Below are 23,283 nucleotides of genomic sequence, written 5' to 3' on the forward strand. Positions count from 1 at the left end.
AGGGCCAAGCTGGATCAGGCGTAGCCGGTCTTAGAGGGCTCAGTGGGAGGAAGGCGCGCGGATGGCGCAGAGTCGTGAGAGGCATGATCACAGACGAACCCGGGAGCACTGTTGTTGTTGCTCCTTTCGACGTGACCGAGCTAAGATAAGGGGCCCAATAATCGTATGTCACTGTTGAACGGCGCACGTGCTGCACGCAGCCAAATTGGAGTGCAAAGATATGGAATAAGGGATACTGTGAGCTAATGTCACCGAAAACCGCTCACACAGTTCAGGGAAAACTGACCCCAAGATTCAACCATAGACCCATATGCTGTGCTGAATAAACTCCATACAATGCTGCTCTTGAGCGAAGGTCCTTGAAGAGGAAACCGCTTCCTCTTCCTCCCAGGATCATCAATGCTGGCCCATTCACACGTCGGCGTCACCGGGTAAATACCCAAAAATGCCGTTTATCTGGGCCTGGCCTTCCTGTGCACCATACTCCGCGAACGCATGAGCTTTGCCCATTCCCGGCTTGTCGACTGCGTGTGGCTCGACGTCGATTTCAGAATGTCCTGCACGAGCCTTCATCTGCTGCTGAGCTTGACGTTGGGTCGCCCCTTGATTCGCCAGGGCATCGGCCCCTTCGTTACCCTCGTGGCCATTGTGAGCTTTGATCCAAATGATTTTGGTTGTGGCCTTGCTTAGTTCGCGTTCTCGAATCCGGGCTAGGATCGGTTCGATGAGATCCTTGTTTTCGACTGGCTTACCAGCCGAGTTCTTCCAGTCATTCTGCTCCCATTTCTGGAACCACACGGTCAGGCATTTGAGAGAGTAGTGTGAGTCCGTGTAGATGATAGCACTTCGGTTGATAGGTGCGATATCAAGCGCTCGCGCAATGGCAGTGAGTTCGGCGCGTTGGTTCGTTTGCTTCTCGCCAGTAAGAGGCTCCGCGATGTTCCTACGAATGTAAATATTGGATTGTCAGGGAACGACTATAGCGAACTCACCTTGGATCATTAGGGCCAAACCACACGCCCAAGCCCGCATAGGCACCGATCTTGCCATTTCCTTTTGTGGCGCCGTCAGTGCAGATCTTGAGAGGGCCTTCGAATTCGCCCGTGGGCTGCATCTTGAGCGCGCTGAGCTCCGCATAGGTCTTGTACTGTACGGCACCGGTGGCTAGATCCAGCTTCAGTGTCCGGTCGAAACCATCCTCTGCGCCTGGGGGGAGCGGGCCTGTACCTGGCTCAAAGTCGCCATTGGTGATGGCTGCCAAGGCTGAACCGTCGTTCTTCTTCTGCTTCTTTGGGGCTTTTATGGTGGCACCGACCGACAGTGTCGACTCGAGGTGGCCTTTGAGGCTGATGGCGGCGCCTGAGTCTGACGGCGTCGCTCCCTTGGCTTCGTTGACATAGGCTTGCGCTTCTTCCCAAGTGTCGAACTTCTTTTGCTTCCCTCCCTTGTATCCCGTCACCTGCTGGAGGACAGACGGCCAATCTGTGTAGACGCCCGGTCTGTGGCCCACCTGCACGCCGTAGTATTTTGACTTCCCCGGCCTGGCTGGCGAATAGCTGCCGCTCTTCATGAACTCTTCGGCTTCGGCAAGCGTATTGCACTTCTTGACTTTGCGGGTGTTAGACGACGGTTGCAGAGCCAGGGTACGGCACTTACGTATGGGGTTCTTGAACGCCGCGGTCTGCCGCTTTGCATCTTCCCAGCTATAGTATATGCCCGGCTCATGGCCGAGCTTGACGGCATAGTAGACCGGAGCAGCCCGCTTGCGCTTCGCGCCCGACGATGTTGTTGAGGTAGATCTTGCGTCGCCCATTGCGCCTTCTATTTCAAAGTCTTGGCCGGAAAAGAATGCTCCAACAACGGTCGTCTCTTGATGGTACCAGCGGGGAGCTGGAGGGCGGTCTTTGTAGGGCAATTCTCGGGCGCGAATATGGGCGGTGGCTTGGACGCGGCGGACGGGGCAATCGCCGCGGCTTGACAGACAGTTGGCGGGTCAGCTGCGCTCTGCTTGACGTTTGAGCAAGCCTACGCTCGTAGCCAGCTCGAAGGGAGCTGTCCGGGGACAACGTACCGACGCAGGTGCCGTATTTCACAGGACAGCGCGCGATGGCCAGCAAACCGCTTGACTGCTGTTCGCATACGCCTACGTGAAGGGCTGGAGGAGGGGACGAGCGCCCGAATGGTCTTTTATTGAGGTGGAGGCAGATGAGGGGGTGCTGGGGTGTTGTGTGGTGGAGAGACGCATTGCGGTGGATGGGGGGTGGGGGGGTTGGTGCGGAGCTGCGAGCGGGAAAGAGCTGGAGCCAGGGCCAGCCCGGAGTGAATGCCAGCGCACAGCGAGAGTGAAATGGGGCGAAAGTGGAAACATCGGACAGGCAAGTGGGATCTCTGTCTCTCTGCAGGGCATCGCCGCTGTGTAGGAGCCGTGAGACTGACGATGTGCTGCGGATTCCGGCGATACGGCGATGCTGCACTGAAATTCGAGGACCTCGGCCCGCACCCTCCGCCTGCCAGCAGATCACCCGCCGTTGACCACACCTGGGCACCCTCTGGTTTGCTCGCCTGACGAATCTTCACTACTGCACAACAGCAACCCCGGAGGTTGCACGCTACGGAAACAGCAAGAACAATGTTTGAGGTACGGATGATGTGCCTGTTGAAGACCCGGCTGTCCCCACTCACGAGACCCAGGGCCGCCATGCAGCAGACAGATACCAGCTGCGCCTGCACAGGGCGCGTTCGGTGGTGCTCTCAGGCGCCGAGATGGTAGAGATACGCGCAGCTCAGAGAACCTTTGAAGGAGCCTACATCCGCACCGCCCTCGGCCAGTTCTCCTTCGCGCTCATCGTGCTCAAGATCTTCACCGCCGAGTTCTATTCCATCGGCGCTCTGTTCGCCGTGTACGGCGCGGGCGTCCTATTCACGAGCCTGTTTCGCCGACAGCAAGGTCCGAAACGCCAACGTACCATGGCCTCGCTCAGCGACTGACGCAGCACAGGGAACAAGCAGTTCTTCTCCGAGGTGGGCGAGGATGGGTTGCACCGGAAGAAATTCAGAACGAGCGGCAACGTAGTCACAGTCCTGACGGCCATCAGCATCGCAGCTTACATTTCCCTGCTGGTCCTCACCATACGGCTCGAGTCCTAAAACGGAAGTGCTTCCTCTGCTTCAGACCCTCTTTTCCACGACCTGTTGCTGCCTCGCATTCCGCGCCGGAGAAACGCAGATGGTCGAGTCGATACCCGAATTCCTCAGGAGCCGTCTTAGCCTCATTTTGGAGCACTTTCGCCCTGCCACAGACTGCCCGGCATGCTGGACTGCCGCTGTGTCCACGCCCAAAGTGTCTACGGGGCAGGCGGGACGAGGCATCGCCGTCTATTGAGATTGCACGCCAAGGGCTTGGTCGTTGCACTCTCTAGTCTCTGACGCTGCCTTGTATACACGGTTGCCGTCCCGTCAGCAGGTCAGCTCTGCAAGGGCGGAGAAGGCCAGAATGGAAGAGGGACGGCCTCGGGCGGCGTGCGTATGCTGTTGAGGTTGTAAATCCTAACAAGCTAAAAGGGCAGGTCGACGTCCTTCGGTCCAAAGCACTGTACATAGGGCGGGCTAAATATATGTGCCAACCACAGCTCAGTCTCGGGCAATCGCATGGATAAATGATTGGTGTAGATCGGCCGCCGATGGACGTGGGGGAGATAGGTTTGATAGGAAACAGCGCCAAGCGGGGTGTTACTTGGAGCGCGGTCAGTCCGACGGCGTACCCTCCTGCTCTACTTCCTGCAGCAGTAGGTATAAAGACGGGCAGCGTGTGTCGCCGGCGCGCCAGCATGCGCCGTCTGCCCTCGGTCGAGTTTTGAGGCCGCCGGTGCCGGCGCGGAACCTCCATCGAGATTCCGAAATTCCCTGCATCGGAAGAACAGTCACTCGCACTCTGCATCGGTACAAAATAACGTCACCACCCGCGCCCGCAGGCAGTAGTCGCGACGCACGCCTCAGGCCCTCTCTCTCGACAACCACGCCACGGCAGACCTCACCCTACAGCCCTCCAGCTCTGCCATTGTATCGTGGATATCGTCCGTCGAGCACCTGATCCGCGCCCCGGCGAGGCGTCAGTCGGTCCTTGCTGGCCCGATCCGGCTAGCGCGCCCTGGGCACGAGGCCAGCCTTAATAAGAATGGCTGCTTTGCCGATTGTCACCGCAGGGACTACAACGCATCGCCGCCGCTCCTCAGCATCAACCACCTCCTCTCCGCGCCGAACCAGCCAGCATTCGATATTCGCCAAAAGCGTTCTCATGAGCAAGCTCACACTCCCTGGACCCCAGCACGCGCACCCTCTCTCCAACGGCGAACCGCCGCGGCCTGTTTCCGCACAGCCCGCAATCCCCTCCGCTCCCGATCCTCCCGCCGACTCCACCAATGCGCCGTTCGCGAAGGATCCTGCACTACATCATGCGGAATTGAAGCCTCTGCCCCTCGTGGGCGCTAATCACGCTCACAACCATGTCCACCGGCAGGCTATCGGAAAGGACGGCGTGGGCGCTGCCCTGAGCGACACGCCCGCGCCGTCCCAGCCAGGCAGCCCGCGCATGTGCGTTTTCTCCGCGCCCATGCACCACAGTAGTATAGGACTGACCAGTGCAGACACGCCATGAGGAACAATTCGGCCGCCTCGACGCCTCGAATACGCCCGACCACCCTCGACATTCCCGGCTTGACCAAGTCGAAAGTCTCTCCCGATGGCAAGATCGCGCAGCGCGACGTGGGCTCCAAGCTTGTCATCATCATGGTGGGCCTGCCGGCGCGGGGCAAGAGCTACATCACGAAGAAAATGACCAGATACCTCAATTGGCTGCAGCATGACACCAAGATTTTCAACGTGGGCGAGAAGCGTCGGGTGGCTGCCAGCGGCCACGGATTCCGAATGTCGTCGTCGAGCCTCGAAAAGGTGCCTTCTGGCGTGGCGCGCGCCCTGGAGCAGAACGAAGCGACGCTCCCACAGATAGCAGCGAAAATTCTGATCAATGGCGAGTCTCCGGCAAATTCGCTCTCGCCGCTAAATTTGCCAAGTCCCGCCCGCGAGCACCATGAGACGGCGGTGGAGGAGGAGCCTCCTCCCCGTGTGGAAGTGAATTCCCCCGGCCCCGAGGCGCCCACGCCCGCAAACGAAGAAAATCAAGATTCAACAATGGACCAGTCGGCGAGCTTCTTCGATCCGTCAAATAAGAGGGCAGCCCAAATACGCGAACAATGCGCCATGGAAACGTTGGACGAGCTCCTGGACTGGGTTTTGAAGGGAAACGGCTCCGTCGGGATCTTCGATGCCACGAATAGCACTCTGGCCCGCAGAAAGCAGATCATGGAGAGGATACGCCAACGAGCAGGACCCGAGCTGAATGTACTCTTTGTTGAGTCTGTCTGCAAGGATCAGAATCTGCTTGAGTCCAATATGCGCCTGAAGCTCTCTGGACCCGATTACCAGGACAAGGATCCCATCGCCGCATTAGAAGATTTCAAGAAGCGTGTCGCCATTTACGAGAAGAACTACGTTCCCCTTGGCGACTACGAGGAGGAGCACAACATGTCGTATGTCAGCATGATTGATGTGGGCCGAAAGATGATTTCACATCAAGTCCGTGGTTTCCTCGCCGGTCAGGCGGTGTATTACCTTCTCAACTTCAATCTCGCCCCCCGCATGATCTGGGTCACACGACACGGCGAGTCAATGGATAATGTCGCAGGAAGGATTGGTGGAGATTCCGACTTGAGCGAGAGCGGCCGTAAATACGCCCAGGCAATGTCCCGCTTTATTGACGGCCAACGCAAGGCTTGGGCCGTCCATCAGGCTGACAAGATTGCCAACACTCACTTCCCGCCCGTCCCCGGTGATCACACGCCACCGAATCCCTACTATGGCAACGAAGGAGAGCAAAAGAACTTCTGCGTTTGGACTTCCATGCTGAAACGCAGTGTCCAGTCAGCCCAATACTTCTGCGACGAAGATTACGACGTCAAACAGATGCGCATGCTTGACGAGCTGAATGCGGGTTACATGGAGGGCATGACGTACCATGAAATCAAGACCAAGTTCAGCGAGGAATATGAGCGACGAAAGACCGACAAGCTCGCCTACCGCTACCCAGGCCCCGGAGGAGAAGGCTATCTGGACGTCATCAACCGCATCCGCCCTGTCATTTTCGAGCTCGAGCGTATGACCGACCACTGCCTGCTCGTCACTCATCGCTCGGTTGCGCGCGTTCTTCTCGCGTACTTCCAAGGCCTGAATCGCGAGGACGTTGCGGACCTAGATTGTCCTCTGGGGATGCTCTATCAGCTCGAGCCCAAGCCGTATGGTGTTGAGTTCAAGGCCTGGCGGTATAACGCAGAGTCCGATGACTTTGAATGCCTGCCGGACTACAAGCTCCGCAGGGCGCCCCCTCACCACTAATACCCTTTTCTCTTGTCAAGATGCCCTCCTTTGTCGTGGTGCTGAGGTGGTCGCAATACCTAATTCTTGATGAGCTATATTGCTATCCTTTTCGATTGTCACTATACTTACCCTTCCTTTATGTGTGCTGCATATATATATTTTCTAATGGTGTTTCTTACCCGTTCTCTCGGCTCTACAACGCCAGCATTTCCATGACTAGGAGCATTTTGCGGCGTTCGATGGTATACAACAGCCGGGAAACAATTTCGTGATTGGCATATTGCTACATTTCTTTGCTTCGGAGGCCGGGGTATCGAGACTTAGCGTGCCTTCTCTTTTTACACTTCTGTGTTGCTTTCGGCGTTCACGGTTGGTTCCGGGGCTACGTGGCCGGGCAATCAAGGATGTCTCTCCTTCCTTCTCACGGCACAATATCTGTGCTTACGGCCTTTCCTGCCGGTCCTCAGAGGCTTTGCGACTTATTTATTCTTTGTCCGACACCCGAGCTCTTCTTCAACCTACGAGCTCCTCTCGCCCGCGCTCATGCTTTGCGGTCATGACGATGGCGGAGAAACTCCTTGATTGTACATCTCCCCTCTCCTGTGGTACAGCGTACACAGAGGTCATGTGTACCGGGAGAAAATCTGCGATTTCTCTTTTTCTGCATTCCTTTTTGCTTGTCCACTCACTACTGGAGTCGGAGTTGGCTGTGATAGAGAGCATATAGAGTTGAAGCTGCTATTTACAAGGAATGCAGATGCGGTACAGATCTTTGTGCAGGTCTCGTACGCTTTCTACCAACAACAATCGACCATCTCTCCTGATCGCTTCTACCGCCAAGGGACGCCCCTTTTGATAACTGAACTTGGGCAGATGAGGGCCTATTCTCTCTGCCCGTTTAGAGACCGGAGAAGCTGTGAAGCCAAGGTAGCTGACGCGCCCAGTCACGCTTGGCGTTCTACGTCTTGGTATGCTAACCACGTAAAAGGGTAATGTTAGGAGAACCTACAATATCGAATTTCTTGATTTGGAAGAGGAGGGTTCTTTTGGAGTCGGTGGGATCGCAAAATGGCTAACTTGCGTTGCCGTTGCGCACGTAAAAGAGAAATCAGTTCTAGACTAGGGTGGAGATGTAGTGGGAGCTACCTTAAACTACTAATCCGTGGAGAAGCCAAGAGTCGGGCTTATGGACCTTGCGGGTCATGGGTATGATTGAGGAAATATCGAGTGGTTGAAAATGGTCGGGGTGATTTAGAGGATAAGAGGGCGGAGGGCTAGCCTCGGCATGGATAGGGTACGCTTTGCAAGCACGGTAAGGGCTTCAGCTGTGCTCACGCTTCCTCGTCAGACTAATACACTTTGGTACAGACACCTTAGCTTTGCGTTCTACCCGGTTGATGATTGCAGAACTTGGGCGTGGAAGGAGAGGGTTCGTTGATTCAGAGGGGAATAAGGAAAGGAAGAAATGCTTATCGAGGGGATCTCGCTGGATTCGATCTGAGGGAGGTGTGTATGGTATACGGCTGTGAATGACTGGACCAACTGAAATTTGGAATACCAAACATGTCATCATCACATACCGTCCCCGTTTTCTCTGCTACGGCCGTACAACGCCAACGCAGCGCCGTATAAAAGCCCCCCAGAACCTCCCCAACGCAAAAAAGCCATTAAGACAGCCAGCATCACCACCGTTCCATCTCCTCCCTCAGACGCACCTCTTCCAAACCCCCTTCTACCCTTATAACTACCTCTCCCTATCCAATCCCCCAGCTCGAAAAAACATGGCCGTCCTCAACCTCAACCTCCTCCTCCTCAGCGTCCTCGCCGCCACCAACACGCTCGGCGCTGCTCTGACTTCTCGTGCTGCTGCTGCGGAGCCCGTAGATATAAGCGCCCGAGACGTGACGACGTTCCGCATCTGCAAGGACATCTACTTCCAAAACTGCGCCAACTGGAAAGACGTCACGACGGGCGTGTGCTGTAAGCATATATTCGCCTCTCTTGCCCCTCCCATTTCACAGAAAACCAAATACCGACCCCCATCTCCCTCCCGCTAGACGACTTCACCTCGTCCGACTGGAACGACAAGCTCAGCTCCGCGCACTCCGCCGCTGGCTTTAAGTGCTATATTTACAAGTATGTTAGTCCTATTTTCCTAAGCTAACCTAACCTCTCTACCCTCCTATCCCATATGGTGGTTAGTCTGGAAATTGGAACGTGCCGGCTGATATGTGATCGTCTGTACAGAGACTGGGGCTGCACCGGCGGCGAGGGCGGCCCGATTACGTTGAACAACGATCATCGCGACCTGAGGCAGTTTGGGTGGAATGATATTACGAGCTCGTTTCGTTGCTGGCGGAGTTGAGGCGGGGCAGTGGGTGCGGAGGATGTGGAGTTGGTGGATGAGGTGGGAGGGGGGAGTGTGTGAGTGAGGGTTGTGGTTGGGGTTGGGGCTGAGAGGGTTGGTGGAGAAGGGAGACGATTTTGGAGGTTTGTTGGGATCTAACATCCTCCCTGCTATACTTAATAAGCGCCCTGTTCTCGCTTCAGCCCTGGTAGAGGTGACGGTGAGGGCTTGAGCATCGTTGCGTCTTTAGCATGGAGATATGGGGGCTGGATTGCAGGAAGTGGTCAGTCGGGGATGAAAACTTTGAAAGCCAAAACGTTTCTCGAATCTGCCCTCTAGGTGGTACGTTTTCTGTGCGTCGATATGGCAGAAGCGAGGTGTGGTAGCAGTGCGTTTGCATCCCTTGGGTCTCGGTCTTCGGACGCTGGTGTGTATGTCACTGCCGCTTTCGGACTTGCGAAGGAGCGTTTGATCATGGACTCCTGGCTGTGAGCAATAAACACCGGACGTGGACATTCCGAGTCGAGGCAGGCAGAAGAAGAGAGCAGAAAAGGTGGCGGACAGGAGCTGCAAGAACATAGGGGAACGAATGAAGTACAATCGCAAGGAATATTGTGTGCCGCAAGATGGAGGCGCTCCAACATGGTATGTACAATTTGTCCGCGCAGCAAACATATAGACAAGAAGCGAAGTATATACACAAAAGAACCTCGTTCCATCAGAATTTTCCCAGGACTTCCATCCTTCTCATCCCTGTTCCTCTCTCCGCCTCATCTAGAAAGACAAAGTATTTCCCGCCGTCCCCACAACCGCCGCTTTCACCGCACTCGCCGCCAGCAACGTCGGCACTTTATACGGCACAGACGTTAGAGTCCCCGCGAGCGCGGCATTGGCCGCGCCGCCGAAGTCATTGCCCGTCGCAACCGCATAGCCCGCATCTGTGCTATACAGCGGCTTCTTGGAGCCGACAAAAACGTTATTCTGGACCAGCACCTGCGCGCCATCACGCGTATTGATCCCATCGGCGACGCTCTCGTAATAGTTGTTGAAAATGTGGCCGGTACCAAAGCGGAGCGAGGGCCCGCGGCTGTTGATGTTCTTCCAGTAGTTGTTGTGGTAGGTGACCCGGAGGTGGCCGGTGTCTTCAGCGCCGTTGTTGTCCGAGTGGCCAACGAGAGAGCACTTCCAGTGGTCGTGGAAATACACGTTGGAGACGGTGATGTAGTCTGCGGCATGGGTGAGGTCGAGAAGCCCGTCGTAGTAGTCTTTATCGTGGGTCATGTCCGAGGAGAGATCCAGGTGGTCGAGCCAGACGTTGTTGGCGTATTGAACTGCTATTGCGTCGCCGCCGACAACCTTCTTGATGGCTAGGTTGCGGATGATGACGTTGGAGACATTCTTGACAGTGAGGGTAAAGCCGGTGAAGACTGGATGCTGGTTAGAATGTAAGTGTATCGAAGGGGCCTGAAATACACATACCAACTGAGGAACTCTTGCCAATGATGCTCTTGTTGGAGCCAATCTTGACGTTCGCACCCTGCGACTCCATGGGCGCAGTGACAATGACAACAGCGGGACTATCCCCAGCTACGGCGGCAGTAAATTGGGCGAAGGAGGAGACGGTAGTGGTGCTTCCACCCTTTCCACCAGTGGTACCACCATTCTCGGTAGCGTACCCGGTCGTCGGAGTGTCGGTGACAGAGGCACGCTTAGCAAGCACACCACGCTTCTCCTCGACGGTAGGTGTAGGCGCTGCTAGAGCGATAGTCGAAAGACCAAGCGAAACGAAGGAGGAGAACCTCATGGTGCAAAATGATGAAGAGGGCCGTGAAGAAAGGATCAAAGAATCGAGTCAGAGAATGAAAGAGCAGACTGTGCTGGTGAAGAAAAAGCCATTCTCCTGGTAAGACGCCCTCTATTATATACGCCCCTACTCTCGTCCCATCGCTCCCGCTCTCGTGAGCCAGGCCTACATCTGCACTAGCAAGTCTGCCAATACCTACCCGCTGTTTCAACCGGTTTTCGCACCAATTGGACGAGGTCCAAGTAGGTAACCAGCCCGGACAAAAAGCCTTCTTTGACCAGCTAGCCGTACTACAAGCAAAATCAGAGGGCATCGTTGGCTTCTTGGCGATAATATACGTTTGAAACGACTAGGCGAATTCGGGTTGCGGTATCTCCACCTACCGCGCGGTAGCCAAAGTAGCTGCCGGAACATGGGTCGTTCGAAACATCATGGCAACCATAGCGACTCAGCTGTGAGATTGAAGGCCGGTTCGCGGCATCATGGCGTGGTTCTGGGCTTCCAAGACATCACACGAAGTCCCGCAGACTCCGAGACCTCGGGAAAAGTTGAGAAGGACTGACTTTGCCTTTAGCCTCGAAGCCCTCTTCGACATGCTCCCCGGTAGATGAACATGCGTTTGCGCCTCTCGGAAGAATAAACGCCTATAGCGTTATTGTGCAGATATTACGCCGATCGTGCTATATTACCCCCGCATATGCAGTGACACAAGCAGCCTCGCATGGAGAAATCCAAAGCCTACCCCTGACGTCTGAAGGTCTGAATTCCGGATGAGAGAAGGCGTTTCGCCCAAGGTGCGTGGAGTTTGTACACCGTTGGAGGAGAAATGGAGCGCTGGTAGCCAGCTCGTGATCTATCTCTCGCAGGGAGTCGATATTATTTGCAGCGATTCAATGAGGGGAAGCAGGCCGTGACCGGATGTGAGTGTAGCCAGAAGACGTTCAGAGAATGAATGATACAGCGGAATCAAGGGTAATTGATGAGGTGAAGTCTGGTGGACTCTGAGTAACGGAAGGCCCGAGCTAAACGAGGCACGTGGTGTGACATCATCCGACCCAAAGCAGCAACCACCTTCAAAGAGGCCACCGCGACAACTTTCACAGGCAACCACGAACCTCTTAATACAAGCCTCCAAAGTTCTCCATTCTACATACGCAAACTACTCACTTTAAAACCGCTTTCTGATCTCGCCAAATACCATACGCTCGTCTCTATAGAAAGCTGTGCTCCAACACCACGCGTACAACCCGGAACACGCAGCACGATGCCGCCCATCCCCATCCACCGCAACGACCCCATAGCTCCCGTAGCCGCAAAACCAGACGGGATAACCCCTCAAACCCAAACCGACGACGCTGCCGCAAACCCACCACCAACCCGCACAAACCCCGCCTACGCGCCCGCAACAACAACAGCCTCTTCCTCCTCTCCTCCGGCACCACAACCCGGCGCCCGCCCGCCCGCGCCCACAGGCTCCTCCCACGCCCCCTCAGACTCCACACCAGCGCCTCCACAACCAGGCGCCGCCCCAGGAAGCTACACAGCAACCCACCACATCACCGAAACGCGCCTCGATGGCCCGCCACCCCAATTCCACATCCCACCACCCAAAGACGCGCAACTATCCGGCCGCTCAACAATTCCCTCCACAGAGCCCAGTAGGCCGGGGCCTACAACACTGAACATGGGTCCCGCGCAACCCGCCGCATCACCGTATCAGTGTGAGCACAGGGGAGGCGCGGTGCAGGAGTTGCCCAGGAGCAGTCTGGAGGGTCCGCCTGGGTACCAACAGGCCCCTGATAATACGCCGTACCAGGCAGGAGGAGGGATGGGTGGACAGCAGGATGGAAGTGGTACAGATGGAGGCGTTGGAGGAGCGGCATGGAATATGTTGGCAAAGGCTGGGGAGGCGTTGAAAAAGGGTGAAGAGGCGGCCTGGAAGGCTGTGAGGAATAAGTGAGGGATATGTAGGTAAGCAAATACTGTGAGTTCAATGCTTGCACCACATCTACCGCGTTTGGGCATGCTACAGTCTGAAGGAATCGCGTACTAGCCCGTTGAACGGATCGGGGCTTAGATAGTATCACATCACATAGTAACAATTAAGACAATCAAAGAGACCCACAAACTTCTATAGACCACTATTTTCCCCAGTTCACCAAGCGATGGAAAGAGGAGTACAGCAAGGAAAAGGGGTAAACAGACTAAGCACAATGCAAGCCGAAGATGACGTGTAATACAGGGTGCTGTGAGGGAAAAAGAGTTGCCGGCAAAGTAAAGTACAAGGTGTGTTACCACCGCCGTCGTGCTTTTCGTTACCAAGAACAATCTTCTGCCCAGGCGGGCTTGTTATTGCTCTATCCAGTCTACCACCACCACACCGCCACTCACGCCGCGATTAGCTACATCCTCCACATCATTCCATTACGGGTATCGGAGAGACGAGGAGGCGCTTAACCAGATCCACCCTTGAACTTCTTGCCGAAGAGGATGAGCTGAACCTGGTCGTAGATGGAGAGCACACCGGCACCGGCAACACCACGGAGGATGTTGGCACCAGCACCCTTGAAGAGAGACCGGACACCCTCGGCGGCGATGATCTGGCGGGCAGCATCCATGGAAGACTTGTACTTGACGGCCTGCGGATTGATTAGCATGTGACGTAATGCTAAAGGAAAGGATCGATTCAACTTACCTCACCGGAAGTCATCATCATGCGACGACGGATGGTGTCAAGCGGGTAGGAAGCGATACCAGCACCGGTGGTGACGGTCCAACCGAGCAAGAAGGAGGCCAGGAAGTTACCCTCAAGAGGACCGACGAGGACGACAGGCTTAATCGAGTCGTACATACCGAAGTACAGACCACGATAGACGACGATACCAAGGACGGATGGCATGAAACCACGGTAGAGACCGGCAATACCGTCGGAGGCGAGGGTCTTCTTGTAGACATCGACGAGACCGTTGAACTGGCGGTCACCACCCTTCTTGGCGTTCTTCGCGTCGTTGGCGAGACGAGTACGGGCATAGTCGAGCGAGTAGACGAAGAGGAGCGAGGTGGCACCGGCAGCCTGAAGTTATTAGCAATTGAATCGCTGCGCAACGGAGGCAGATACTTACACCACCGGAGGCCAAGTTGCCCATCATCCACTTGGCATAGCCATCGCGCTCCTTCTTGAAGGCGAACATCGACTTATAGGTGTCGCGGAAGGCGAAGTTCAGGGCCTGGGTAGGAAAGTAACGGATGACGTTGGCAGTGTTACCACGCCAGAGGGAGAGAACACCCTCTTGCTGGGACGTCCGCCGAAAGCACTCGACGATACCGTTGTACTTGCGGTCGAGACGACCGGTCTTGAGCATCTCATCCTGCGCGACGAACGTGGTCAGCGGGGACGACAGACGCATCAGCGGAACCCAAACGAAGACATACCTGGTTTTGGATGAGAAGCTTGACACGCTCGATGGGAGCAGCGGCGGTCTTCGAGACGGCAGCGGAGACACCACCCACTATAGATAAGGAGTTAGCAGCTAGGTCCGGCTGAAAAATTTTGCCCAACGCGTCGCCATCACAATTGAGGGCCAATTGCTTGTCGGAAGAGATGGCGGAGGCATTGGAAAGCGAGACGTACTCAAGAAGTCGACCACGAAGCCCTGCGCCGCATGTTAACTATTGTCGCGAGAATTGCCGCAGAGTTGCGTAGCTGAAGCGCCAGCCAACGTCTCCATCACCACCAGCGACAAATCCATCTCAGTGTCTCCTCGCACCGCTGTGAGGGCTCGCTCGGTGCCATTGAGATGGGTCGTCGCCCTTTGCTGGATGGAGGGCCGCCGGTCTGGACAGGTTGCTGCTCTGAGGACTTGGGGATTGCTTACCGGCATGCCGAACACGCTCTTGTCGGCCTGAACCACTTCGCCTTTCGCCATTGCGTCGGATGTCGGTCTGATACCCGGGAAGAAGGAATGAAAAAAAAAGGTGCGTGAGTGGAGAGGAGTAGGGTGCAATGAAGAGAGGGAAGGAGCTTTAACGGTTGGTGAGAAAATCCAGAGGGAAGCGGCGCCCGGACCAAGGCGCTAACTTAGTCAGCCGCTTCTCCGGAAGCTCTTCGCAACTTGCCTCGGGGATGCACACGGTTCACGACGTGCATGCAATGACGGAGCGCCTCGAAAGGCCTTTCCACGTCTCTACATCCTCAATTCACACATACAGCACCACCTTTTAGTATTGCTCCCCTCCACTTCTTGCACGCGGCTCTCCAACCGCCATCCAGCCCACACGCTATGGCCAGCCTCACCGTTACCGCAACAACAGTGGAGCCTACTGTACACTATCGGAAAGTGGTGATCCCCACGCAAAATCTTTAGATCCCAAATTTGCCTCTTCTAGATCAGCCTCCTTTTTCCCTCAGGGTCCGGGCGCTGAGCCTTTTTTCATCGGGTAATTTCGGCTTGCGCTGCACCGCTCGGGCCAATCAGAGGCGAGGCTTGCAAAATTCGCACTTGCGGCTGTGGTCCGGCGCCGTGGAAGTTTTGTTGGCGAGGCTTGGGTGAGCTGTGGCTAGAACGCGGTATTGTTGGCGGTTTCTGGGAAGTCATTGGGGGTCGTGGAGACCTTCAAGGGCTTTTCTGTTAATCAAGAGGCATGGGCATGTGCGCATGAGCGTTTCCCGGATACCTTATTCACCGGCACTGCCACTTCGAGCACCGGTACGTACAATAATTGTGTACCTCAATTCTTAGAGCGTCATTACGGCTCGTGGCGACCTTCTGGGTCTTTTCTGTGTATCGAAAGGAATGCCACGTGCGATAGATATATGTGTTGCGGAGAAAAGACGGTCATCGGCGACTCCAGACGAATGATGCTTCATTCAGTGACTGACACTTGAAGCTGTAGTACAATAATTTTCCCATCTCAATTTCTAGGGAGTCGTTAGGGATCGTGAATGCCTGGGGACCTTCGTGAAGTACGGGGCAGTACAGAAACGCCATGTAGCCAGCACGATCATAGGAAGGAAAGGACGAGAATTCATGACACGAAATCGTGAAGAGAAGGACCTTTGACTAGCTAATATGGAGGGTATCATTATGAGCCAAAAAGCAGCAGCCTCGGTACCGTCCCCAATAGATGCCTAACACCACGCTATCCACGCTATGCAAATGCTGCAAGAGGGCGCATCGAGCTCTCAAAAGTATCGTGAAGCTATCTAACGCTGAAATATGCCGCAATAGATCCAAGAAAACCACGGAAAGATGCCAGCACATCCCCAAAACTCCTTCTAAAAGCTTTACCGCTTAAAGGGGAGGCGACTCCGGCCGACCAATGGCCAGGGAATAATAGTAATCGGTCAGAGCGTTCATTTCATCGCCAAAAGACACGTTGTCTTCCAGCTGCTCAGTCGCGGACAGCTTCGCCATGAAAAGATCTTTTCCGTAGCCATTCAGCGAAGGCACGTCCGAGCTATCGATACGGCTGCCCGTCTCTTTCACGCACTCATACCCCAAAGCACCAATTTCCCAAGCCCGCTTGCAAAAAGCGCAGACGAGTCTCTCGGTACTAGGCTGGATTTTGTTGACGCCTCCGCATCTGAAGCACGTGAACGAGCACCGTTCACAGAGAACCCTTCCGTCTTCTGGAGCCGAGCTCGACGGCCGAGCAGCGCGTCCACAGTTCGCACACCTGGACTTGCCGGAAACAATTTTCATGTCCGAACCAATAGCCCTCCACTGCCGGCGGAGCTCGTCGGGAATGCGATCTGTGCTTCTTCCGGAGTCACCGATCTCTTCATTGGTGACCTTGATAATGCCGTCCACACAAGAGGAGATGGTGCACTGAGGAGCAGGCGTGTGTGATAGGCTGTATTGGAACTCAAGAGCTTGTTCCCGTAAGAACGGAGCATCGACGCTGTTATCGAAAGGTCCGGCATAGTTCGTCCCTTGAACAGCCTGGCGGATGGGAAGACCTCCCATAGGAACATTCATTATCTGCCCGGATTGGAGAAGCTCGGTGGCTATGGCAATCCCTGATTCCGGAACGAGGGGCGCTTCGCATTGCTCGTTCTCGACTTCTTCCTCGTACGCTGCTTTGTAAGGAACGTATTTGAGCCTCTCTGCATCCTTGACCGTGCAGTCGTCACGCCCAACTTCGAGGACGTTAACAGACCCGTTGACTTCCCCGATGATGAGCTTGCTCTTGTCTGGACTGAAAGCCCCTGACATGATGCCGGAATCCACGGTGACGAGATCTCTGACGAAAGTTTCTTCCTCTGAACGGACAACATTCCAAACCTTGACAACGCCATCGGAGGACCCAGTGTACAGTCTTGTTGCGTTCTCGCCCCAGGAGAGGAAGCGGATACCAGTGTCTGTGATCTCTCGATCAATAATGTCATCCAAGGGCATCAGCGAGCGCCCATGGGCCAGCTCTCTGAGAAACTGATTCGGCCAACGAAGATCCCAAACGTAGGCACGACCACTGGTGCAGCCGGCAGCCAGGAGATGTTCATCAAAGGGACTATATTGGGTGAGCCGACAATGAAGATCCCCAATTGCAGTGGAAACTTACCACCAGACCACATCGTTCATATCCAATGCTCTGCATTCGAGCTCCATGTTCATACTATACCTTCCAAAGCCGTAGCCATCGTATAGCCGGACAATGGAACGTGTGCCTCTATTGACATGCTGCCCTGCGACGCATCCCACAGCGAACCACGGCATCTGACGCTGATTCTTATTGAATGCAACATCGAATACGTTCTTCGATGAGCCATGAACACTTAATTGTTGTTGAGTCTGAACGTCCCATAAGCATATATCTCCGTTTGTGTCTCGTCCATCGTGTCGAACATTCGCCCCAAATCCGGCAAGTAGCAGTCGCCCAGCATTTGGCTCGAATTGAAGCGCGGTAGGAAGGATGCTGAGGTCAGGTCGCGTCGCAGCCTTTTGTGAGGCGAAGTCCAGTCTTTGAAAACTAGTGGGATTTTCTTCATCGATGGCGAGTACCTTTACCGCATTGCTGCTCCATTTCTTCGACGCTGTCGCTAGTATGCCATGACAGCTGACAGAGAGGATGTCAACCTCAGCTTTATGCCTCATCGCTGTGATAAGCTCAGGTTGCGAGCCATCTGTTGTGGCCTTCCACATGCAGACGTACTCGTCGTAACCCGCGGAAAACATAAATTTTCCGTTGGGAGAAAAAGCGACCGAGGAAATAGTTTTGTATAGCTTCGGATCCTGAGAAGCGTACATGGCATGGGTGGAGTTGGGTCCAGACTCGGTCCTAGGACGGTCGACGCTATGCTCTCCGAGTTCGTGAATAGACTTGTACGAAACGTCGCCGTACAATAGGTTGTTCGGCCTATTGTATTGCATTGAATGTGGATCATCAACACATATTGCGCCGGCGGCGAAACATTGGCCATCAACAGACCAGGCGACGGCATGAACATCGCTGGAAGCTCCAGTGTACGAGTAGGCAGGGCCAAGCGAGTCTAGGAGCCTATTCTTCAAGACGTAAGATAGCGGCTTTGAAGCCGCATTCCACCCTCTCCTCGACTGAATACCCAACTCTCGCTGCCGGATCATAGACGACGTAGAAATCTTTGGCTCGGAGCTGAAAACCCTATTCGGCCTAGCTGCAGCTAGTCTTTCAATTCTTTGAGAAGTGGCGCGAATTTTGCCTTCTCTGGCGTCCTCCAGAAAACCATCGATGCTCTTCTGGTCCCGGTTTGGCAGTTCGTATCTTAGAAGGGCCGTGAGTTGGAGAAGTTTTGGTTCTGTCAGGCCTCTCATTAATCTCTGCAATGTCTTTCGACGACTGGTAAGCCTCATTGCGTGAGGAGAATTCAAAGTCTTAGCGAGGGCTCGCTCTACCACGTCCAGCTCAGCTGTAGCAAAGCCAACATGAATAAGAGTCCCCTGCCAGTCCCGACTACAGAGTTGATCCCATTCATATTGAATTGGCGTGTTGGCAATCGGCAAGCGTTGCGATGCAGGCAAATATGGTAGCCTCCCACCGGAGGAAGTAAGCTGGCCCTTCTGAGCAGAAATCGCGAGGACCGCGTCCTTGTCGTCGAAAGCCATATTGATCGGCTCATTATCGACAGGTATTGCTTTCTCTGGTGCAGGCTGCAGCTCCGGCGGCTCATCCGATGTAAGCCGAGTGTCCGCTTCTGCGAGCTCGGGGAAGCCGAATTCGTCTTCCTCTACCTCGTCAGCGGCTTGCGATTGCCTATGCCGTCTCGGCCAAGTGTAGTCCTTGACGGGCACAGCACGGCGAGGACGCTCCCGGCGGTGTGCGGATTCAGCCCCGGAAGAATAGTCCTGGACTGTGTCGATGATAGGCTTTGTCCACGCTTGTTGCTGAAGCTGGTGATGGCGGAATTGATGCTGAAGAGCAGAGGCCTCCTGATTTAAAGAACGCATTCCTCTTGGCCCTGGATTTTCTGCATGGACGGTAGCCCAGTCAATGGCTGCTTCGTGAGCGAAACAAGGGGGTAGCTTAAGAGTTGGGGGATCCTGAGATCTATCTCGCTTGTTGAGCTTGGTAGAGTAATGTCCTTGAAGAGCAGGGTAACTTCGTCCCGAGAAGTGTTTGGTGAATTCTTTGGTGATATTCTTCCACGCCAGCCTCTTGACTTCCTTTAGAAAGATCAAAAGATGACTCTCCTCATCCGAAAATTGAAGTGTGTACTTCTTCCGGCTAGTCTGGTGTTCAGCGGTCGGGGACATGCTAGGCTGCCGTTGCAAGTTGTTCAGAGGGTGCGATCCTGGCATGTGCTTATCTCGTTCGCGAATCACCGTGTCGGAAATCACGCTACCCCGATCGTTAAAGTTGGGCGAGGAAATTGGCCCTGAAAAAGTAAGTGGTGCCGATTTGGAGCCTGTCCTGATAGAAGAAGACTTGCGCGGCTCTGGGACAGGAAGGGATGGACTGTAAGGCTTCTGTTCAATCAGAGCGGGAGCTTTCTTCACGGACGACGGCCGGATGGTGAGATCTCCTGGCGTAAATCCCCTCTCTTCCCGCTCTACTATCATCTCTTCGACACCAACAGGTTCGGATTTTGTCATCGCCGGTCTAGCAGGCGCAGCACTCGGAGCACTAGACGTGGCTACAGGAGTGGCAGAAATCGAGCCATCCCTTTCATCTGGCTCTCTCCCAATATGTAGCGCCCGTGGCTGAGCGGATAGTATGTCCGCAGCAAACGGGATCTTGGTACTAGTCTCCTTGAGGGCCGTGTTGAGGGAGTGAACTGAAGGCGTCTTGTTCTTGAGATTGACCAGCGTGCGTCCGTCGGTCCGAAAAGCGCTGAAGCCACTTGGGCCATTTGCTTGCTTTCTTCGATCATTCTGCGCATTGCTGTTCGTAGATGCGCCAGACCCACTCCTAGAATGCGCATTTGCCGGTGTGCTCTTTCCTGGTACGGATAGCTTCCTCCTCTTCTCAGCTTGTTGTCCCGACGTAAAGCCGGCCATGTTGCCTTGATGTGCTGCAGCGAATACGGGCACATATTCCGTTCCATTGCGACGCCCGTCGACCGAGGCAGAAGCAAAGCCTCCAGCACTCTCCCGTCTGGTAGAATCGGAAGGAGGTGTGATGGCATGAGTGGCCCCATTCAGCAACGGCCCATGCGAGGGCTTTACAAGAGGTGATATCGAGGGCGGGATGTCACGACGCTGGCTGCCGGGTAACGGTACGTTCGATTGTTTGGGTTTCGACGCTGGAGCAGGAGGGCGGTACAAGTGCCTCACGTTCTGAGGGAGCGGTTGAGGCGCCAACTTTTGGGGAGATAGCAACGCATCCAACGGGCCACTATCGTCGTCGGAATCTGCGGTGAGGTCTATCTGATTGTCCCAATTGCTAGCCATCGTTAGCCAGGTGTCTTCGCGAGCAGCGCACGCCCGGAACACGTTGAGTGAGCGTTCTCGATGAGTCTGAGGGATGAATTTGCGCAGTGAAGGAGCACTCACGTCGGCGCCATGCTCGCTGGCCGATATCAACGCGTCCATGTAAACATGAATATCCGTGACAACGTGAAGGTGAAGGGCGCGTAAAGTGGCTCCCCAGAAGTCCATGCTTAGCGAAGTGTCTTGCGCGCATTAGCGGTGGCTAGTTTAGCGTGGTGTGGCGCATGCTTTCCCGTTCATGCGTCTGGATTCACCGCTCCCCAGAATACACTGGGAGATCTCCAGGGCCACGTTATAGGCTGCCCATTGGCTAAGATTATTCTGGCTGGCTGTCGCTGGGCACATTTTGTATCATGCCTAAGGGCTTTAGGGGTAAGAACCGCGCCGGAACTTCGTATAGCCAGGTCATACCCTGCTGTAGTCGCCCCGGACGGCTATCGCAAGTCGATCTATGAGCATCAAGTCTCTAGTATCCAAAGCCCATGCGTAGCAGAAAGACCCCTCAATTCGCCTACAACTTCTCTCCCTCCGCCTTATCCGCCATATCCGTCTCCTCTCCTGCCACGGGCTTCCCCTCCAAGTCCCGCACCCTCTCGACCTCCACCACGCCCACCTCCTCCCCCGGCTCGACATCCTGCGGCACCGGCGGGCCCGTGAAATCCTTCCTCCCTCGTATAAAATACCATACCACGCTGATCGTCGCGAATCCTGCAAACACCACAGACGCATAGTTCATCGTGGCCGGCTCCACTGGCAAGCTCACAGGCATGCAAAAGAGTACGACCGCGAGACAGATCCAGAGTATCATAGCGATATTGATAGCATAGCCGAAGCGGCCAAGCGAGAATCCCGAGTGCTTGACGGCTCTACGGCCGCGCAAGACGGAGATTAGGATCGGCATTCCATAGGAGACGGAGAGGCAGATGGTCGCGACGCCGGTGAAGGAGTTGAATGCTGCGGATGAGCCAAAATAGATGAGGCCGAGGAGGCAGTCTACGACGGTGGAGAGTACGAGTGCCCAGAGTGGCATGCCGTAGCGCTTGTTGATTCGCTTCCAAATACGGGATCCGGGGATGGCACCGTCGCGGGCGAAGGCGTAGGTGCAGCGAGACGCAGCGGTTAGGGCACCGACGCCCGCGAAGAAGAGGATGCCGAGGATAAGGAAGAGAAGACCGAAGCCGCCACCCGCCGAGCCGGTTACGGTCTTGAAGAGGAGGCCGATAGGTTGCCCGTTTGCCACCTCGAGGAGTATTTGGACATCCGGAAGGACGAAGAGGATTGGGATGAGGTAAATAACGCCTGTCACACCGGCTGCAGCGACGGAGAGCACAATCGCCTTCGGGACCTCGCGCTCCGGGCTCTGGACTTCCTCGCACATGGCCGCCACCATACCATAACCAGTCAGCGTATACGCGGCTTGTAGCAATCCGACGAAGAACGCCCATCCGGATGGCCTACACAAGTCAGCTTCCTCCCTCCGGAGTCCCATTAGGCGTGTACTCACCAACCGCTAGCACTCGCATCATAATGCCCAAACACGAACGCCCCGTTCCTCTTCGTGTCCGCCATGCTCAACAGAGTCACCAAAATAATAACCACACTGCTCGCCGTCCAATAGATGCAGACCTTGTTGATCAAATCCAGATACTTGGCTCCAAAGATATTGACGGACATGCAGACAAGCATCACAGCCCAGAACATAAGGATAGTCTGCCATTGATTCGGCACGAAGTCTTCGTTCCAGAGACTGATGGCGGAGAGGATCAACTACGACTCAGAGCGTCAAAAACAGATATCCTCGTCGAATGGTGGGAGTATACGTACCTGTCCGCCAGAGAAGTTGATCGACAGCGTGACAGTCCAGTTGCCCACGAGTGTAAACCACCCGGTTATCCAGCTGGCGACGGGTGCGTATTTACGCGTACTGAGCATAGCAGACCAGTAGTAGACGCCGCCGGCCGTGGGATAAACGGCGCAGATTTCCGCTAGCGAGGCGGCGATACTCAGAGAGATCAAGCTGACAAGAACCCATCCCCAGAGGATAGTGACGCTCTGCCCGTCTGTGAGTGTGATATACATTGTGGTTGACAGCCCAAACGGGACTGCCATAATCGCGAAGGACCTTAGGGGAATGTCAGTGTGGTTTCCATTTTCAAGATATGGACCAAGGTGACTGGAAATGTGATGGTAGTACGTACAGCCCAAGCACTGAGAGCATGCTTAGGTTCCGGGGAAGCTCGCTCTTGTAGCCCATCTTCGCCAGCTGCGCGTCCGCGCTGGGGTCGACGGAGCCCCGGCGATTCGTGATTGACAGACTTCTCTTCATCTTGCCGATATCCTACTCTCGATACTGCCAAAATCGAGTTCCTTCTGCAGCGCAAAGGTCAGCTAGATACTAAATATACAAAAGCCGAGCCTTCGGATGCAAACTTCGCGACCCCAGACCAAGCTGCGGGGAATCACGAAGCTTCCGTAGCGCGCAAGCTAAGAAACATACCAAGATCTAGAACCAACCCGTCCTACAAGTTCCAAGGTTCTTCTCAAGCACAACGACGGGATCCCTAGCTTCCGCAAACCGCAGATGCAGAGCAGCAACAGTCGTGACGTCGCAGCGATAGCAGGCAGGTTCAGACCCAGAGCAGCGGCGCCGTCCCATGATAAAGGAGCCGTCGGATGCCCGTCCAACAAGCTTTCGGCGAGAGCGTGGACACGCGCGCCCAGCCCACGCAGCTTCCCTATCGAAGATAGCGGGCTCGTAACACGGCGGATAAAGCCTCGTGCGTCATGCAGGGTTGTTC

General features: G+C 55.1%; 9 protein-coding genes across 9 annotated transcripts; 4 read left to right on the top strand and 5 right to left on the bottom strand.

Annotated features, from left to right (window-relative positions):
- Positions 1-166: 166 nt before the first annotated feature.
- BU26DRAFT_523617 (ribonuclease H-like protein) lies at positions 167-2,201 on the bottom strand. The gene is made up of 4 exons (XM_033830084.1): positions 2,072-2,201; positions 1,657-1,982; positions 993-1,608; positions 167-943 (listed from the first exon to the last, which is right to left on the bottom strand). The coding sequence occupies exons 1-4, from the start codon at positions 2,137-2,139 to the stop codon at positions 412-414; spliced, it is 1,542 nt and encodes a 513-aa protein (XP_033678282.1). The 5' UTR covers positions 2,140-2,201; the 3' UTR covers positions 167-411.
- A 331-nt stretch (positions 2,202-2,532) lies between these two features.
- Positions 2,533-3,015, top strand: BU26DRAFT_523619 (uncharacterized protein). Its single transcript, XM_033830085.1, has 2 exons — positions 2,533-2,638; positions 2,692-3,015. Exons 1-2 carry the CDS (start codon positions 2,630-2,632, stop codon positions 2,986-2,988), a joined length of 306 nt encoding a protein of 101 aa, XP_033678283.1. The 5' UTR covers positions 2,533-2,629; the 3' UTR covers positions 2,989-3,015.
- Positions 3,016-4,294: 1,279 nt separating this feature from the next.
- On the top strand, positions 4,295-6,447 carry BU26DRAFT_437094 (bifunctional 6-phosphofructo-2-kinase/fructose-2,6-bisphosphate 2-phosphatase; the record flags this gene model as incomplete). The annotated part of the gene is made up of 2 exons (XM_033824211.1): positions 4,295-4,590; positions 4,629-6,447. 2 exons carry the CDS (start codon positions 4,295-4,297, stop codon positions 6,445-6,447), a joined length of 2,115 nt encoding a protein of 704 aa, XP_033678284.1.
- Positions 6,448-8,210: 1,763 nt separating this feature from the next.
- Positions 8,211-8,794, top strand: BU26DRAFT_569982 (uncharacterized protein; the record flags this gene model as incomplete). Its single annotated transcript, XM_033833955.1, has 3 exons — positions 8,211-8,409; positions 8,487-8,565; positions 8,677-8,794. 3 exons carry the CDS (start codon positions 8,211-8,213, stop codon positions 8,792-8,794), a joined length of 396 nt encoding a protein of 131 aa, XP_033678285.1.
- Positions 8,795-9,550: 756 nt separating this feature from the next.
- Positions 9,551-10,580, bottom strand: BU26DRAFT_569983 (polysaccharide lyase family 1 protein; the record flags this gene model as incomplete). The annotated part of the gene is made up of 2 exons (XM_033833956.1): positions 9,551-10,203; positions 10,256-10,580. 2 exons carry the CDS (start codon positions 10,578-10,580, stop codon positions 9,551-9,553), a joined length of 978 nt encoding a protein of 325 aa, XP_033678286.1.
- Positions 10,581-11,844: 1,264 nt separating this feature from the next.
- On the top strand, positions 11,845-12,540 carry BU26DRAFT_609353 (uncharacterized protein; the record flags this gene model as incomplete). The annotated part of the gene is made up of 1 exon (XM_033835917.1): positions 11,845-12,540. The coding sequence occupies one exon, from the start codon at positions 11,845-11,847 to the stop codon at positions 12,538-12,540; it is 696 nt and encodes a 231-aa protein (XP_033678287.1).
- Positions 12,541-13,033: 493 nt separating this feature from the next.
- On the bottom strand, positions 13,034-14,506 carry BU26DRAFT_509816 (mitochondrial carrier; the record flags this gene model as incomplete). The annotated part of the gene is made up of 6 exons (XM_033827173.1): positions 13,034-13,219; positions 13,276-13,653; positions 13,703-13,948; positions 14,013-14,089; positions 14,212-14,233; positions 14,456-14,506. The coding sequence occupies 6 exons, from the start codon at positions 14,504-14,506 to the stop codon at positions 13,034-13,036; spliced, it is 960 nt and encodes a 319-aa protein (XP_033678288.1).
- A 1,126-nt stretch (positions 14,507-15,632) lies between these two features.
- Positions 15,633-20,616, bottom strand: BU26DRAFT_465819 (uncharacterized protein). The gene is made up of 3 exons (XM_033825205.1): positions 20,549-20,616; positions 17,142-20,438; positions 15,633-17,090 (listed from the first exon to the last, which is right to left on the bottom strand). Exons 1-3 carry the CDS (start codon positions 20,557-20,559, stop codon positions 15,872-15,874), a joined length of 4,527 nt encoding a protein of 1,508 aa, XP_033678289.1. The 5' UTR covers positions 20,560-20,616; the 3' UTR covers positions 15,633-15,871.
- A 166-nt stretch (positions 20,617-20,782) lies between these two features.
- On the bottom strand, positions 20,783-23,245 carry BU26DRAFT_465822 (GABA permease). The gene is made up of 5 exons (XM_033825206.1): positions 22,983-23,245; positions 22,684-22,855; positions 22,310-22,607; positions 21,990-22,252; positions 20,783-21,939 (listed from the first exon to the last, which is right to left on the bottom strand). Exons 2-5 carry the CDS (start codon positions 22,809-22,811, stop codon positions 20,997-20,999), a joined length of 1,632 nt encoding a protein of 543 aa, XP_033678290.1. The 5' UTR covers positions 22,812-22,855; positions 22,983-23,245; the 3' UTR covers positions 20,783-20,996.
- Positions 23,246-23,283: the final 38 nt, after the last annotated feature.

The sequence above is a fragment of the Trematosphaeria pertusa genome (assembly GCF_010094035.1).
Source record: "Trematosphaeria pertusa strain CBS 122368 unplaced genomic scaffold BU26scaffold_17, whole genome shotgun sequence".
NCBI classification, from domain to species: Eukaryota; Fungi; Ascomycota; class Dothideomycetes; order Pleosporales; family Trematosphaeriaceae; genus Trematosphaeria; species Trematosphaeria pertusa.

Bases quoted from the DNA above. Each gene is read 5' to 3' on its own strand.
- BU26DRAFT_523617 (XM_033830084.1), bottom strand. From the start codon at position 2,139: ATGCGAACAGCAGTCAAGCGGTTTGCTGGCCATCGCGCGCTGTCCTGT. The intron at 1,609-1,656 runs GTAAGTGCCGTA...ACACCCGCAAAG, and splicing joins GGCGTTCAAGAACCCCATAC to TCAAGAAGTGCAATACGCTT. The intron at 944-992 runs GTGAGTTCGCTA...TTACATTCGTAG, and splicing joins TTTGGCCCTAATGATCCAAG to GAACATCGCGGAGCCTCTTA.
- BU26DRAFT_465819 (XM_033825205.1), bottom strand. The intron at 17,091-17,141 runs GTAAGTTTCCAC...CACCCAATATAG, and splicing joins ATGAACGATGTGGTCTGGTG to TCCCTTTGATGAACATCTCC.
- BU26DRAFT_465822 (XM_033825206.1), bottom strand. From the start codon at position 22,811: ATGAAGAGAAGTCTGTCAATCACGAATCGCCGGGGCTCCGTCGACCCC. The intron at 22,253-22,309 runs GTACGTATACTC...TCTGAGTCGTAG, and splicing joins TCAACTTCTCTGGCGGACAG to TTGATCCTCTCCGCCATCAG. The intron at 21,940-21,989 runs GTGAGTACACGC...TGACTTGTGTAG, and splicing joins GATGCGAGTGCTAGCGGTTG to GCCATCCGGATGGGCGTTCT.